At 44.6% G+C, this 17,476-nt stretch overlaps 1 protein-coding gene across 1 annotated transcript; it reads left to right on the forward strand.

Annotated features, from left to right (window-relative positions):
- Positions 1-9,290: 9,290 nt before the first annotated feature.
- LOC121396067 (endothelin-converting enzyme 1-like) lies at positions 9,291-17,455 on the forward strand. The gene is made up of 3 exons (XM_041570662.1): positions 9,291-9,675; positions 12,926-13,012; positions 17,309-17,455. The coding sequence occupies exons 2-3, from the start codon at positions 12,926-12,928 to the stop codon at positions 17,453-17,455; spliced, it is 234 nt and encodes a 77-aa protein (XP_041426596.1). The 5' UTR covers positions 9,291-9,675.
- Positions 17,456-17,476: the final 21 nt, after the last annotated feature.

Consider the following 17,476-nt stretch of genomic DNA (forward strand, 5'->3'; position numbering starts at 1 on the left):
ACACAATGACAGTTACACAGAACTATAAACCCAGTGAGAATGAGGAATGAATGGATATTGGGAAGTTGTATCAGGAGTCAGAAGCAGCAGTGCAGAGAAGAGAAAGGGACAGACACAATGACAGTTACACAGAACTATAAACCCAGTGAGAATGAGGAATGAATGGATATTGGGAAGTTGTATCAGGAGTCAGAAGCAGCAGTGCAGAGAAGAGAAAGGGACAGACACAATGACAGTTACACAGAACTATAAACCCAGTGAGAATGAGGAATGAATGGATATTGGGAAGTTGTATCAGGAGTCAGAGGCAGCAGTGCAGAGAAAGGGACAGACACAATGACAGTTACACAGAACTATAAACCCAGTGAGAATGAGGAATGAATGGATATTGGGAAGTTGTATCAGGAGTCAGAAGCAGCAGTGCAGAGAAAGGGACAGACACAATGACAGTTACACAGAACTATAAACCCAGTGAGAATGAGGAATGAATGGATATTGGGAAGTTGTATCAGGAGTCAGAAGCAGCAGTGCAGAGAAGAGAAAGGGACAGACACAATGACAGTTACACAGAACTATAAACCCAGTGAGAATGAGGAATGAATGGATATTGGGAAGTTGTATCAGGAGTCAGAAGCAGCAGTGCAGAGAAAGGGACAGACACAATGACAGTTACACAGAACTATAAACCCAGTGAGAATGAGGAATGAATGGATATTGGGAAGTTGTATCAGGAGTCAGAAGCAGCAGTGCAGAGAAGAGAAAGGGACAGACACAATGACAGTTACACAGAACTATAAACCCAGTGAGAATGAGGAATGAATGGATATTGGGAAGTTGTATCAGGAGTCAGAGGCAGCAGTGCAGAGAAAGGGACAGACACAATGACAGTTACACAGAACTATAAACCCAGTGAGAATGAGGAATGAATGGATATTGGGAAGTTGTATCAGGAGTCAGAAGCAGCAGTGCAGAGAAGAGAAAGGGACAGACACAATGACAGTTACACAGAACTATAAACCCAGTGAGAATGAGGAATGAATGGATATTGGGAAGTTGTATCAGGAGTCAGAAGCAGCAGTGCAGAGAAGAGAAAGGGACAGACACAATGACAGTTACACAGAACTATAAACCCAGTGAGAATGAGGAATGAATGGATATTGGGAAGTTGTATCAGGAGTCAGAAGCAGCAGTGCAGAGAAGAGAAAGGGACAGACACAATGACAGTTACACAGAACTATAAACCCAGTGAGAATGAGGAATGAATGGATATTGGGAAGTTGTATCAGGAGTCAGAAGCAGCAGTGCAGAGAAGGGTATGGACATAATGAGGAATCAATTGATATTGGGGTGTTAGAATAATGTACTTGGGGTGTCTGGACTGGTTTTTCCCTACACTGATCGTGACACACAAAATAACGGTTAAGTTGGGGGGCCTATAACAAATAAGGGGGTGCAGAGTCCATTACACTCATTGGGCCCCATGTGGATCCCTATAGACAGAGGATAAAGCAGCCCCTGATCTTCTCACTCCCTGAGTTTCTGGTGAGACCCTGAATTTCCTATAACCCCCCTCCCCCAGCTATGAGCCCCCAGTAAACACAGAGGTGCCAGTCTTACACAGGTGAGGGGCCCATTGTACTGAGTGGAGTCAGATAGATTTCCTCATTGCTGGACATTGGCACCAGACTCCCTGAGCTCATTGCTCCCCCCCCCCCCCAGGAATTTCTCTTTATCTTGGAAAAATGAAAGTGTCTGTGGGAGATTCTGCCCATCTCTTGCCTGACGTGGCACAAGAACCGTGAGACTGGCACCTTGTGGGGGTTGAGCACTGAATAACGGGGACAGATTATGGGAGACTCCCCTGCACCCCCCCTCCCCCCATTCCTTATCACTTGCACAATCTGATGCCAGCGCTGTTCTATTGAAATTCTATGAGAAACACTGCCCATTGGCTCCTACTGGTGGGCACTGGTACTACAACTAGCCCTCTAAAGACCCCTAGTCCTCTCTCTGCATCTCTCTCTCTAAACCTCTAGTCCTTTCAGGTACACAGAGGCCCAAACAGCCCCCACCAGCCCACCAAATAGTGACTTTCTATGGCACCTTATAGCAGCCCCTCTGGTATTTGCCAGAACCCACAGATTGCCAGTCCGGGCCTGGGTGGCAGGACTGGACAAACAAAATTAGTTCTAGAGCTCCAGGAGGCAGGACCCAACATACAAGTGGAGCAGACTGGTTTTCTGGAGTGGCCGAGCCTGCACTTTATTCTGGCCTGTGTTGCCCAGTTTAGGGTTCATCGGTGCCATCTGCATTAGTCCAACAGAACCCCCTCATGCAGCTGAATCCAATCCCCACCTGCCAAACTGGAATCACCCGAGCCCTTACCCCTCTCTTTAGTTTAGGCATCAGGGTAACGGGGGCCCCACCTAGTGGCCAGGGGAGAGCATTGCAGGGAACAGAATTCAATTCTATACAATTTTACTTGTTACACTTCTACATTCAGGGTTATTGGGGCACTGGCAGATTTCCTACGTCCACCTATAATATTCGTCTCTGTGCTTGAAAGTGTGAGATTTGTGGCCTCTGTTGACCACTATACAACAATATATAAGGGGATATGATCACTATATATAAATATATAAGGGGGATATGATCACTATATATAAATATATAAGGAGATATGATCACTATATATAAATATATAAGGGGATATGATCACTATATATAAATATATAAGGAGATATGATCACTATATATAAATATATAAGGGGGATATGATCACTATATATAAATATATAAGGGGATATGATCACTATATATAAATATATAAGGGGATATCATCACTATATATAAATATATAAGGGGGATATGATCACTATATATAAATATATAAGGGGGATATGATCACTATATATAAATATATAAGGGGATATGATCACTATATATAAATATATAAGGGGATATGATCACTATATATAAATATATAAGGGGGATATGATCACTATATATAAATATATAAGGGGGATATGATCACTATATATAAATATATAAGGGAATATGATCACTATATATAAATATATAAGGGGATATGATCACTATATATAAATATATAAGGGGGATATGATCACTATATATAAATATATAAGGAGATATGATCACTATATAAATATATAAGGAGATATGATCACTATATATAAATATATAAGGGGATATGATCACTATATATAAATATATAAGGGGGATATGATCACTATATATAAATATATAAGGGGATATGATCACTATATAAATATATAAGGGGATATGATCACTATATATAAATATATAAGGAGATATGATCACTATATAAATATATAAGGGGGGATATGATCACTATATATAAATATATAAGGGGATATGATCACTATATAAAATATATAAGGGGCATATGATCACTATATAAATATATAAGGGGATATGATCACTATATATAAATATATAAGGGGATATGATCACTATATATAAATATATAAGGGGATATGATCACTATATATAAATATATAAGGGGATATGATCACTATATAAATATATAAGGGGATATGATCACTATATATAAATATATAAGGGGATATGATCACTATATATAAATATATAATGGGATATGATCACTATATATAAATATATAAGGGGATATGATCACTATATATAATATATAAGGGATATGATCACTATATATAAATATATAAGGAGATATGATCACTATATAAATATATAAGGGGATATGATCACTATATATAAATATATAAGGGGATATGATCACTATATATAAATATATAAGGGAGATATGAGCACTATATATAAATATATAAGGGGGATATGATCACTATATATAAATATATAAAGGGGATATGATCACTATATATAAATATATAAGGGGATATCATCACTATATATAAATATATAAGGGGGATATGATCACTATATATAAATATATAAGGGGGATATGATCACTATATATAAATATTATAAGGGGAGTATGATCACTATATATAAATATATAAGGGGGATATGATCACTATATATAAATATATAAGGGGATATGATCACTATATATAAATATATTAAGGGGGATATGATCACTATATATAATATATAAGGGATATGATCACTATATATAAATATATAAGGGGATATGATCCACTATATATAAATATATAAGGGGGATATGATCACTATATATAAATATATAAGGAGATATGATCACTATATAAATATAATAAGGAGATATGATCACTATATATAAATATATAAGGGGATATGATCACTATATATAAATATATAAGGGGATATGATCACTATAATATAAGGGGATATGATCACTATATAAATATATAAGGGGATATGATCACTATATATAAATATATAAGGGGATATGATCACTATATAAATATATAAGGGGCATATGATCACTATATATAATATATAAGGGGGATATGATCACTATATAAAATATAAAGGGGCATATGATCACTATATATAAATATATAAGGGGATATGATCACTATATATAATATATAAGGGGGATATGATCACTATATATAAATATATAAGTGGCATATGATCACTATATATAAATATATAAGGGGATATGATCACTATATATAAATATATAAGGGGATATGATCACTATATAAATATATAAGGGGATATGATCACTATATAAATATATAAGGGGATATGATCACTATATATAAATATATAAGGGGGTATGATCACTATATATAAATATATAAGGAGATATGATCACTATATATAAATATATAAGGGGGATATGATCACTATATATAAATATATAAGGATATAGACACATACAAGAGTCCTCTGCACTCAACCCATTATCAATATATTTAAGACAGAGACATTTTGTGCATACTGCTACTAAAAAATGCCTTACCCTTTAAACAAAACAGGGATTGTTTGTCCATATATTGCAATATATTTAAGCTGGCCAACTACGTCAAAGTCATCCCATATCTGGCCAGTCCTACGCTTAATTTTCATCTGATTCATTAAGAATTCTATTGCTTCATTATACATTTTACAAAGGGACTAGGTTTTACCTGCAACTTAACTTGCTGCTTTCAAAGTAAACCTCCATACTTGGCTGCCCTTTTATTAGACACCAGTGTTTAAAGGGTAAGGCATTTTTTAGTAGCAGTATGCACAAAATGTCTCTGTCTTAAATATATTGATAATGGGTTGAGTGCAGAGGACTCTTGTATGTGTCTATATGTATTTTGTGGTCACAGCCTCATTGCACCCCCGCCTAATGTTTTTAAAAAATAGTGGTGAGCACAACTTTCCCTTGTTTGTTATAGTTATACAAGAGCAGTGACCAGCTCTATGTTGTAGCTCCCACCCTTCCCAGCTATAGTCAGGTGATCCCACTGGTGTCTAATAAAAGGGCAGCCAAGTATGGAGGTTTACTTTGAAAGCAGCAAGTTAAGTTGCAGGTAAAACCTAGTCCCTTTGTAAAATGTATAATGAAGCAATAGAATTCCTTAATGAATCAGATGAAAATTAAGCGTAGGACTGGCCAGATATGGGATGACTTTGACGTAGTTGGCCAGCTTAAATATATTGCAATATATGGACAAACAATCCCTGTTTTGTTTAAAGGGTAAGGCATTTTTTAGTAGCAGTATGCACAAAATGTCTCTGTCTTAAATATATTGATAATGGGTTGAGTGCAGAGGACTCTTGTATGTGTCTATATGTATTTTGTGGTCACAGCCTCATTGCACCCCCGCCTAATGTTTTTAAAAAATAGTGGTGAGCACAACTTTCCCTTGTTTGTTATAAATATATAAGGAGATATGATCACTATTTATAAATATATAAGGGGGAAATGATCACTATATATAAATATATAAGGGGGAAATGATCACTATATATAAATATATAAGGGGATATGATCACTATATATAAATATATAAGGGGATAATGATCACTATATATAAATATATAAGGGGATATGATCACTATATATAAATATATAAGGGGATATGATCACTATATATAAATATATAAGGGGATATGATCACTATATATAAATATATAAGGGATATGATCACTATATATAAATATATAAGGGGGAAATGATCACTATATATAAATATATAAGGGGATATGATCACTATATATAAATATATAAGGGGGATATGATCACTATATATAAATATATTTGGGGATATGATCACTATATATAAATATATTTGGGGATATGATCACTATATATAAATATATAAGGGGATATGATCACTATATATAAATATATAAGGGGATATGATCACTATATATAAATATATAAGGGGATATGATCTTGGATCAGCTTGTTGATGGCACAGTAGATGTTTTTTCGCAGTGCTAAATATTTGCTACTGTGGTTTGTAAAGCATATAATATATATTCTCTGTATATAAGGCACTTCTATCAAGCCTGGATTGTAAACTCTTAGGAACAGCACATTTTGTTGTGACAGAGGATGCCTACCAAAGCAATTGTTGGCTAACGATAAGGATTAATTTATTAATTTAGTAAGGCTATTGGGTGCCACCGTGCAGTACCCTGAAGTGCCATGTGGGGGAGACACCTCTGTAGGGAGAAGGCAGAGCACCCCATTATATGTTACTGGTCTGTAGAGAAAAGCAGGGGTGCAATGAGCTGATTTGCCCAGCAGATTTCAGTGGGACTCAGTTGCCAGATCTCAGCCCTGGGTGACTCCCCGATATAGAACATTATGTCCCAGGGTGGGAAACACTGTGGGGTTTTCACTTTTAACCCAGCAGCACATGTAGGTCATCAGGATCCTGAGATATGTACATCTTAATCCCTTAAATGGGGACCCTAGCCCCCTGGGCTGCTGGGAGTTGTGATAATCTGAGTACTTTAGGAATTACCTGCCATTTGTGTGAGACTAATGATGAGAATCTCTGGGCCTGGCCATTGCTGGGAAGGTTTATAGATGAGTCGCAGTACCACTTCCCACCACTGTCAGTCACTGGCCTATTTCCCATCCAGCTACAAGTGAACAGCGCCACCATGTGATCTGTGCTGTGTATAAGGGACTGGTTAGTGATGTGAATAAGGATGCTGGGAGTTGTAGTTCAGTTGAAATTGCTTATTTATACAGGCACTGGTTACAGGGAACTCCATAGAAATGTGTCCCTATTGGTGTGAATCCATGTTCATTAGATGAGTGTGACAATACAGAGGCCAGTCTGACCCCTCCCTTGTATAAGTGGAGAGTGACCCCTCGATATCCATCAGCCCCCCACAGACATGTGAGACACAAGTTAGGGGGTGATGGAGAAACCCACAGGAATTTGCCTCCAGGAGTGAAGATTAAATCTAATAAAAACATTTCACTTCCCCTTGAAACACAAACTGGAGAGATAATCTGTGCGGAGAATAAACAAACACCCCCCTGCCTGTGGTGGGTCCAAAAATCTCTGGTCTTCAGTCCTGGGAAATTCTAATGTAATAACTTGTCTCATAATAACCCTCTGCTGCGCCCCCCTGTCTGTGTCCTCTACACAGCCAATCAGAAGCAGGGCCAATCAGAAGCAGGGCCAATCAGAAGCAGAGCCAATGAGGCTGAAATGCTGCTGTATCCCCAGGAATGAGAGAGGGAGGGGCCTAGGGGTAAATGAGCAGCACGTGGGCCCCCTGATGTAGTAATTGCCCCAGTGGGACCAGACCTGTATCTCCTGGGAGCTGTTTGCCCTCTGCTCTGCTTTATGGGGGCACAGGGCACCATACCTCCCAACTGTCCCATTTTTAGAGGGCCAGTCCCTCTTTTGACAGCTAAACCTGCAGTCCCTTGTTTGTACTGGAAAGTCCAGACTTTTTCTGCACTGAAGAGCCAGAAAGAGAAACTATGTTTCTGACTTAATTGGCTTGTGGCAGAGAGCCCAGAACAGCCACAGCTGCAGATAAGATACTTCTGTAACAATTTTGAGATCAGCAAATAAGTAATTGTAACAATATAAGATAGCAGGTCCCTTGGGAGAAGTGAGACTCACAGCTTAAAGGGCAAGACACCTTCATTAGCAAAACTGTAATAACTGAAAAAAACACAGAAATATGTTCAGACTTTCATAACCTGCCAAACTTAGTAAACTGAACATGGTAATTAGGGGGTGTGGCCACACAAATGGGCGTGGTCAAATACAATTTTGCAACACTAACTTTTTGACCCTCTTTTTATTTCCAAAGTGTTGGGAGATATGCAGGGGGGGCATTTGTGTTGTAAATCTGTGGCCCCCTCACCCTTTATTTAAGGTCTGTGTGTTACTGAGCGCAGGCCGGTGGGCCCCGTTATTGGTGCTGGGGGCCCCGCTCAGCTGGTCAGTCTCTCGGGTTCTTCACTTTCTGTCTCATGGGAATTGCCCCCCTGTCTCCCAGTTCAACCCCATTGGAGGCTCATTTGATGACCCCTCCCCCCATTACTACATGAGGGTCTTTGGGGGGCCCCATTCTAGTAGTGAGTTTGGGGGGGGCATTCCAGTAGAGTGAGTTTGGGGGGGCCCCTCAGACACTGCCCACAAACTATTTGGCCCCAGAACTGTGGGTGATGCAGATGTAGCAGATGAGACACTGCTGGTTCCCCCTGCACACGAGTCATTTCATGAGTCTGAACCGGCAGTGACTGACACTTGATTGTACTCCGCTGTACACACTGGTCAGGGTGGATCAGCTGAAATCAATGAGAAGAAATGTTATGGGGAAAAGGTATTGGTCACAATGTAGGGAGATAAGAAGATCCAGGTGGTGCTTTATTTATTATTTCACTTGAGCTCAAACCCAGCGCAGGAGCGGCCATGTTGCTACACCTCTGTCCCCCAACAGGAAGTGACCTCATTACATCCCCCCAAATGGGGTCCCCAGTACAGGAAGGAGGGCCCCTCGGGTGTTACTAGAAATACTCGGGGAAGGAATGTTCTGCCCCCCTTATCTCTCCTTCACTGGATGTCACACTGCCCCCCAATAATAACCTGAGCCCCCCAGTGTGTCAGTCACTGCTCTAGTAACTGGGGAATCACGTGTGAGGGGAGGAGACTGAGCTGCTGCTGATAAACCACAAGCTCCTCCCCCTCAGCTCCTTATCTGTCTGTCTGTCTGTCTGTGCAGAGACTGGTGAGTGGGGCCCCACAGGGATATTTCACTGACTGCACAGGAGACAATGGACTAATTCCCTTCCCCCCACTCCTGGACACTACGGTCCACTCACACTCCACTCACACTCCACTCTCACTCAGTCTGAACGTTACTCAGGTCCCACTCAGGGGGACACACTCACTCACACTGTAGGGGGGACTGGTATTTACTAATGTGAGGCTCCTCCTGCCCATTCCCATTCACTTCCCAAACAGGCCCTGGTTACCGGGGTAGTAAATCCCATAGCAACCACAGCTCAAGCTTCTTTACCTCTTCCTGTGGCCATTCACTGCCCCCGCCGGGCGCTCAGGAGTTAAAGGAAGGGTCTAGTCCCGCCCCGGCTTTTGATTGACTGAGCTGCTCCGTTAGCCCCTCCCCTTGCTCTGATTGGCCGATGCGAATGTCCGTCTCTCTCCCCAGACTGGTGGGCGCTGCTCCTCGGTGTCTCCTGTTTCGCTGAGTCTCCCGGTCGGACCGGTACGTACCCCTCCCCCCCCTGCGGCACAACGTGAGGAACAGAACGGGGAGGAGCTTGTGGGACAGGGTCGGCGACTTGTTATGTTGGGGGGGACACGGGGGAGTTACACACAGACTGACACGTGCTATGGGGGGGACACACGGTACTTGTTGTTCCTATAAATCAGCTCTGACACAACTACATTGGCTTATTGGCCCCAAATATACAGACTTTCTCCTGTTTTACCAACACAAATGAAATGGCTCATTAATTAGGACTTCACGCCCCCCCCTATACCTCCTGACCCCCACCCCTAGCCCTGCAGAGCTGACAATCTAATTCTCCTCGCACAGACTCCATTAGTTCCACGTGTGGCACCTGCTTCTTCCTAATTGTGCGTTAGACTCCCACCCAAGGATTATTTACCCTTTACTTGTGTTTGGCTGGGGGGGGGCGCGCTGGCAGTAAACGCAGGTTGGGGGTCACATGGGGGGGCGATTGTGTTGTTAGTATTGGGGGGGGCAAACTGCAGTTCCTCCAGTTATACAACTCCCAGCCACCATTACTGGATTAACTACAACTCCCAGCATCCCTTGTGATCTCTGAAGGGACCCCCATAATCTGCCAAATGTGCTCGGTTTCAGGTGGCACCTCGAATAGTGCAAGCTCTATGGCAGCTCCCTCTCTCCTGATAGGTGGGGGTTGTACCAGCTTCTGGGTGACAGGAGGGTGTCAAATTAAAAGGACTTTCACAGCAGTGTTACCTTGCTTTATAGCAGCTGTCTCACCCCTTATGTGTCACCTACCCCTTATATGTAACTACTGCTGCCTGCGTATGGGTTGGCGTTTAGCAGCAGTCCTGTCCTGCTTTATGGCAGCTGAGATTCTAGCTATCTGTATAACAGAACATTCTGTCCCAATGGCTGCACAGATCCTATCTGATCCCCATTGTAAGCAGCAGTCCTGTCCTGCTTTATGGCAGCTGAGATTCTGTATAACAGAACATACTGTCCCAGGGCTGCACAGATAGTGTGATACTTGATATTAATATTGTAATGTTGCTATGCTAGTGTGTGTGTTATGGGTGTTTCTAATGGTGGATGCTGGGAAATGTAGTCCAGTTGGGCTCTCCTGGTCTTGTAGAAGACCGTGAATATTACACCGGGTTCTATATCGATTGGCTGAGTGACCGGTGGGCTATTTATTTAGGCAGGGGTTTATCGGGGGGCCCCTCATGCCACCACTTTCCTGAGTTCTGGTTTGGGAATGGGCTGATGGGGTAATTGGATTAAATGCGTCACTGGGGTAATTCTATTACATGCGCTTAGTCCCAGTCTGTGGGCGGATCCATGTGAGATACTGGGCGGGACTTAAGTATCACAAGAGCCATGTGACGTGCGGGGAGTTGTACAGGGACAGCTGTTGGTGCAGTTATTGTATAACACTGGCAGATTTGGGGGTATTAGTTAGAGGTTTTAAGTACTCATTGCCCCCCAAGAAAGAAACGGGGTGGTTTAGAGGTGAAGCTCTTGCTCTAAGGCTCAATGTGACATATAACAGACATTTGCTGCAGTCGATAGGCCAGTTCTGTTTATAATTATCAGAGAAGGTGGGAAAGGTGTGTGTGTGTGGGAAACCTCCCCAAGTCTCTGCACTTTAACTGTACCTGGCCACTATATGCACTTATTGTAAACTACAGTTCCCAGCATTCCCTGCTGAACTTGACCAATATCACATGTCTCTAGAGCCTCGGGCAGGAGGACAGTGCTACAGCCTGAGTCAGTATGGCAGCTCCGCTCTGATACAGAAGCAAAATGTGGGTTTCCCTGGAGTGAGCAGATGCTGCAGGGGTGACTGGGGGGGCCTATACCCCATTATAAGCAGCCAGAGTAGAAAAGCTGCTGCAGACTGCACTGCTGCCGGCACAGAGGTGAATGCGGTGGGGCAGTGGGTTCCTGAGATCAAGGCCTGAGTGGTTGTGGTGAGTTGGACTCGGAGAACAAGTTGGTACGGGGGGGGCAATTTGATGCCAGCGGCAAGTTTAATTCTGTTTGGGTAAAGTTCCCCTTTAGCCTGGCTCCCAATCAGAATTGGATGTAACAACCTGTGGGGATTAATTTGCCTGTAAACTGCTCGTTTGCTAATTAATCCGCTGTTATCCTGAGCCCCCCGCCGAGCCCCTCCAGGCCCTGTAGTGTCAGGAACACCCCCGGCTGATAATGGGGAAAGTCTGGGGCCAAACTGAGCAATAAAGGAGTTGCTTTGCCACCTCTGCGCAGAAGCAGAGCGAATGGCAGTTTGTTGCAGGGAGTTGCGCTTCTGTTTGTGGCCTGGGGACTAGTACTTTCCCTCTGCTGCTTTGTGCAGTTTTGCCCCCGGGGCAGTTGTAAGTGGCAACTCTGAGATTATTTGCCCACGGGGTGTTTGCTGAGCAGCGGATCAGGCCCAGTATTTCCTTATGTAACATTCGTGGCCAGAGCTCGTTAACCCTTGCATTGCTGCTCAGGAGCCTGGAAAGCCACACTCCCTGTAATTGGTCAGCATTTGTGTGGCGATGCACTGCTGCTTCTCACTCCTGAAGCAAAGGAAGCCCGTTTGCTACACTGTATCTCTGTATCTACTGGTTACATTGTATCTCATGCAGGGAAGTTGTAATTAGTGTTTGGGTTGATATCCCCTTTAAATTGATTTGCACGGGGGGGATAGTTAACTCATATGTGGAACTACATGGGGTTAACTAAGCTGTGCTTTATGGGAGTGGGGTGTTGGGGTTTATGGGGGGCATGGGAGTCAATGCTTCATCTATGGTGGAACTGATTCATGGGGATTCTGTGCTGCAGGGGGTTAATGCTGTCAGTCAGGGCAGCAGGGGTTAAAGCTAGAGCTTTGGGCTGCAAGGGGTTAACCGTGAGAGCCCCTCCTCCCCTGCAAGTCTGTGTCTCAGTGGCTGGGCCCCGCCCCAAACACTAAATAATAGGAGGGGGAGGGGCTAAGACAAGTTGCTGAGAGAGGGAGCGACATGAAAACTTTACCCTCATTTCTGCCCTTTCAAGTCCTGCCCTGGAATGTGGGCCCTAAATACACCAGGGGCCAACGCCTCCATTTGCCTTTGTAGCCCTTATACCCCCCCCCCCCGGCTTATGAGCGTTCCCTAGGGAGTGTGGGGGCTGTATCTGGCGGGAGCTCTGACCCCCTCTACTGAAGGGCCCCGGGTCATGTGTCTGAGGAATGGAAGCGCTAAGAGAATCTGTGGGACATTTCTCCTTTCAGATGTCGGCGTATAAGAGGGCCACGCTGGACGAGGAGGACTTGCTGGATTCCCTGGGGGAAGGAGACGTCTATCCCAACGGCCTCCAGGTAAGTCCTCATGTGGGGCCCCAGGTAAGTCCTCATGTGGGGCCCCAGGTAAGTCCTCATGTGGGGCCCCAGGCTGTACACGAGCTGCAGCTCTTTCACTTCCTATTGGCCCCTGAGCAGCGAGGCCAGAGACTCATTGTAGTGTCTATACCCCCCCAGCAGATTTTGCAATGTGACCCTTATACTGAGTGTGTCTCCCCTTATTCCCAGTGTGTCTCCCCTTATTCCCAGCGTGTCTCCCCTAATTCCCAGCGTGTCTCCCCTTATTCCCAGCGTGTCTCCCCTTATTCCCAGCGTGTCTCCCCTTATTCCCAGCGTGTCTCCCCTTATTCCCAGCGTGTCTCCCCTTATTCCCCAGCGTGTCTCCCCTTATTCCCCAGCGTGGCTCCCCTTATTCCCCAGCGTGGCTCCCCTTATTCCCCAGCGTGGCTCCCCTTATTCCCCAGCGTGGCTCCCCTTATTGCCCAGCGTGGCTCCCCTTATTGCCCAGCGTGGCTCCCCTTATTGCCCAGCGTGGCTCCCCTCCCCTTATTGCCCAGCGTGGCTCCCCTTATTGCCCAGCGTGGCTCCCCTTATTGCCCAGCGTGGCTCCCCTTATTGCCCAGCGTGGCTCCCCTTATTCCCCAGCGTGTCTCCCCTTATTCCCCAGCGTGTCTCCCATTATACTGAGTTGGACGGTCTGTAAATCGGTTGCCTGGGCCAGAAACTCCCTGCAGGCCTTATTAGTCCTCTTTAATTATAATATGGGATAAACACTTTGTTCATTGGGAGCCAAACTGTGGCTGAACTATGTGTGGGCTGGTCCCCCCCCCCCCCCCAATGTTAATCCTCCGTTTTAACATCAGGGGGGGGGAAGCAGCATGAGACCTTCTGGGGTCGTACTACTCCCTGGCTAATTTGTGCCAAACCCTTAATCCTATTACACGAGGGGGAAGGAGAAAACCTGAGTTTCACCCCCCCCCCTTTATTATTGTTCTGCTAGAGCCCCAACCTTCACTCATCTTCTTACCCCATTTATTGTAGCCCCATCATGTTATAGTTCCAGGGGTACCCAGGGTACAAATAAGCAGTCACCCCAAATCTCCCCCTAACTGACCTTCAGACAGGGCCCCCTTAGCTCATAACAAGGTTACAGATATATAGAAACATTGGGGTGTCACCCTGCTATAGTTCCAGGGGTACAAATAAGCACTCACCCCAAATCTCCCCCTAACTGACTTTCACACTGCCCCCCTTAGCTCATAACAAGGTTACAGATATATAGAAACATTGGGGTGTCACCCTGCTATAGTTCCAGGGGTACCCAGGGTACAAATAAGCACTCACCCCAAATCTCCCCCTAACTGACCTTCAGACTGGGCCCCCTTAGCTCATAACAAGGTTACAGATATATTAGAAACATTGGGGGGTCACCCTGCTATAGTTCCAGGGGTACCCAGGGTACAAAATAAGCACTCACCCCAAAATCTCCCCCTAACTGACCTTCAGACTGGGTCCCCTTAGCTCATAACAAGGTTACAGATATATAGAAACATTGGGGTGTCACCCTGCTATAGTTCCAGGGGTACCCAGGGTACAAAATAAGCACTTCACCCCCAAATCTCCCCCTAACTGACCTTCAGGCTGGGCCCCTTAGCTCATAACAAGGTTACAGATATATAGAAAACATTGGGGTGTCACCCTGCTATAGTTCCAGGGGTACCCAGGGTACAAATAAGCACTCACCCCAAATCTCCCCCTAACTGACCTTCAGATTGGGTCCCCTTAGCTCATAACAAGGTTACAGATATATAGAAACATTGGGGTGTCACCTGCTATAGTTCCAGGGGTACCCAGGGTACAAATTAAGCACTCACCCCCCCAAATCTCCCCCTAACTGACTTCAGGCTGGGCCCCCTTAGCTCATAACAAAGGTTACAGATATATAGAAACATTGGGGTGTCACCCTGCTATAGTTCCAGGGGTACCCAGGGTACAAATAAGCACTCACCCCCCAAATCTCCCCCTAACTGACCTTCAGGCTGGGCCCCCTTAGCTCATAACAAGGTTACAGATATATAGAAACATTGGGGTGTCACCCTGCTATAGTTCCAGGGGTACCCAGGGCACAAATAAACAGTCACCCCAAATCTCCCCCTAACTGGCCTTCAGACTGGGCCCCCTTAGCTCATAACAAGGTTACAGATATATAGAAACATTGGGGTGTCACCCTGCTATAGTTCCAGGGGTACCCAGGGTACAATAAACACTCACCCCAAATCTCCCCCTAACTGACCTTCAGACTGGGCCCCCTTAGCTCATAACAAGGTTACAGATAATATAGAAACATTGGGGGTAACAGTCACCCTGCTATAGTTCCAGGGGTACCCAGGGGTACAAATAAGCACTCACCCCAAATCTCCCCCTAACTGACCTTCAGACTGGGCCCCCTTAGCTCATAACAAGGTTACAGATATATAGAAACATTGGGGTGTCACCCTGCTATAGTTCCAGGGGTACCCTGGGTACAAATAATCACTCACCCCAAATCTCCCCCTAACTGGCCTTCAGACTGGGCCCCCTTAGCTCATAACAAGGTTACAGATATATAGAAACATTGGGGTGTCACCCTGCTATAGTTCCAGGGGTACCCTGGGTACAAATAATCACTCACCCCAAATCTCCCCATAACTGGCCTTCAGACTGGGCCTATGTCCTGTCCTGTGGGAAAGAAGCCCCTCATGTCCCCTGACATGTCCCACTAGTCCGTAGTACACACAGGAGGTCCCATATAAACAGGGTGAATTTGTGATGTTTGTTTGGTGCAAATAAAGACATTTAAAAAAAAACAAAAAAACATGGTGAAGTTTCCCAGTGTGAGTGTGAGCTCTGGTGTCAGGGAGGAATCCCTGCAATGTGGGGAGGAGTGGGAACAATAACAGCACATTCCTCAGGATATGAGGGAATGTGCCCTGGGATCCTTATTGGGGGGGGGGGGCATGTATTCAGCTTGGGGGCCCACTGTCTGCACCAAGGGGCTAATCAATACTACTTGGTCTTAGTTCTTTCAACCAGGCAGTACTGGCCCCATGTATGTTTATCCTGTGGGGTCGAATTTTAACCTGCGGAGGCTGTTCCTGCTGAATTGTGCTTAGTACAGGGAATACCTATGCTGCCATAGTTTTATGGGATCTCTCTGTACAGACTATGAGCAAACTTAGGGACTGTTCCTGCTGAATTGTGCTTAGTACAGGGAATACCTATGTACCATAGTTTTATGGGATCTCTCTGTACAGACTATGAGCAAACTTAGGGGACTGTTCCTGCTGAATTGTGCTTAGTACAGGGAATACCTATGCTGCCATAGTTTTATGGGATCTCTCTGTACAGACTATGAGCAAACTTAGGGGACTGTTCCTGCTGAATTGTGCTTAGTACAGGGGAATACCTATGCTGTACAGACTATGAGCAAATTTAGGGACTGTTCCTGCTGAATTGTGCTTAGTACAGGGAATATCTGTGTGTCATAGTTTTATGGGATCTCTCTGTACAGACTATGAGCAAACTTAGGGGACTGTTCCTGCTGAATTGTGCTTAGTACAGGGAATACCTATGTGCCATAGTTTTATGGGATCTCTCTGTACAGACTATGAGCAAACTTAGGGACTGTTCCTGCTGAATTGTGCTTAGTACAGGGAATACCTATGTACCATAGTTTTATGGGATCTCTCTGTACAGACTATGAGCAAACTTAGGGACTGTTCCTGCTGAATTGTGCTTAGTACAGAGGAATACCTATGTACCATAGTTTTATGGGATCTCTCTGTACAGACTATGAGCAAACTTAGGGACTGTTCCTGCTGAATTGTGCTTAGTACAGGGAATACCTATGTACCATAGTTTTATGGGATCTCTCTGTACAGACTATGAGCAAACTTAGGGACTGTTCCTGCTGAATTGTGCTTAGTACAGAGGAATACCTATGCTGCCATAGTTTTATGGGATCTCTCTGTACAGACTATGAGCAAACTTAGGGACTGTTCCTGCTGAATTGTGCTTAGTACAGGGAATACCTATGCTGTACAGACTATGAGCAGGTGACTGTGGGTGAGGGTTTGACACTTTCCCTGTAGGTTCCCAGGGCCCATAAACATCCCAGGAATGTGGTGAGAAATCCGGGAGATGGAGGCGTGTTCTGCCCGTAGCTTCCTCCCATTGTCTGACACTTCCTATTGGATCTCTGGCAGTGACTGACAGTTGGCAGAGTGTTGGCAGTTGCTGCCGCCCTTGTGTTAATGTTCTGAATTGAACCCATAGGTGAACCTGCGAGGAGTTGGGCGACGGAGCGGCTGCTGGAGCGAGAGGACTCACGTGGAGAAGAGACTGCTGGTGCTGCTGGTGCTGATGTCTCTTGGGCTCTTCATGAGTCTGTTGGCCCTGTCTCTCCAGTACAGAAAACAGTAGGTGGAGTCAGGGGGTGGGAGG

This window comes from Xenopus laevis, chromosome 7S, assembly GCF_017654675.1.
Source record: "Xenopus laevis strain J_2021 chromosome 7S, Xenopus_laevis_v10.1, whole genome shotgun sequence".
In the NCBI taxonomy this organism is placed as follows: domain Eukaryota; kingdom Metazoa; phylum Chordata; class Amphibia; order Anura; family Pipidae; genus Xenopus; species Xenopus laevis.

Bases quoted from the DNA above. Each gene is read 5' to 3' on its own strand.
- LOC121396067 (XM_041570662.1), top strand. From the start codon at position 12,926: ATGTCGGCGTATAAGAGGGCCACGCTGGACGAGGAGGACTTGCTGGAT. The intron at 13,013-17,308 runs GTAAGTCCTCAT...TTGAACCCATAG, and splicing joins TCTATCCCAACGGCCTCCAG to GTGAACCTGCGAGGAGTTGG.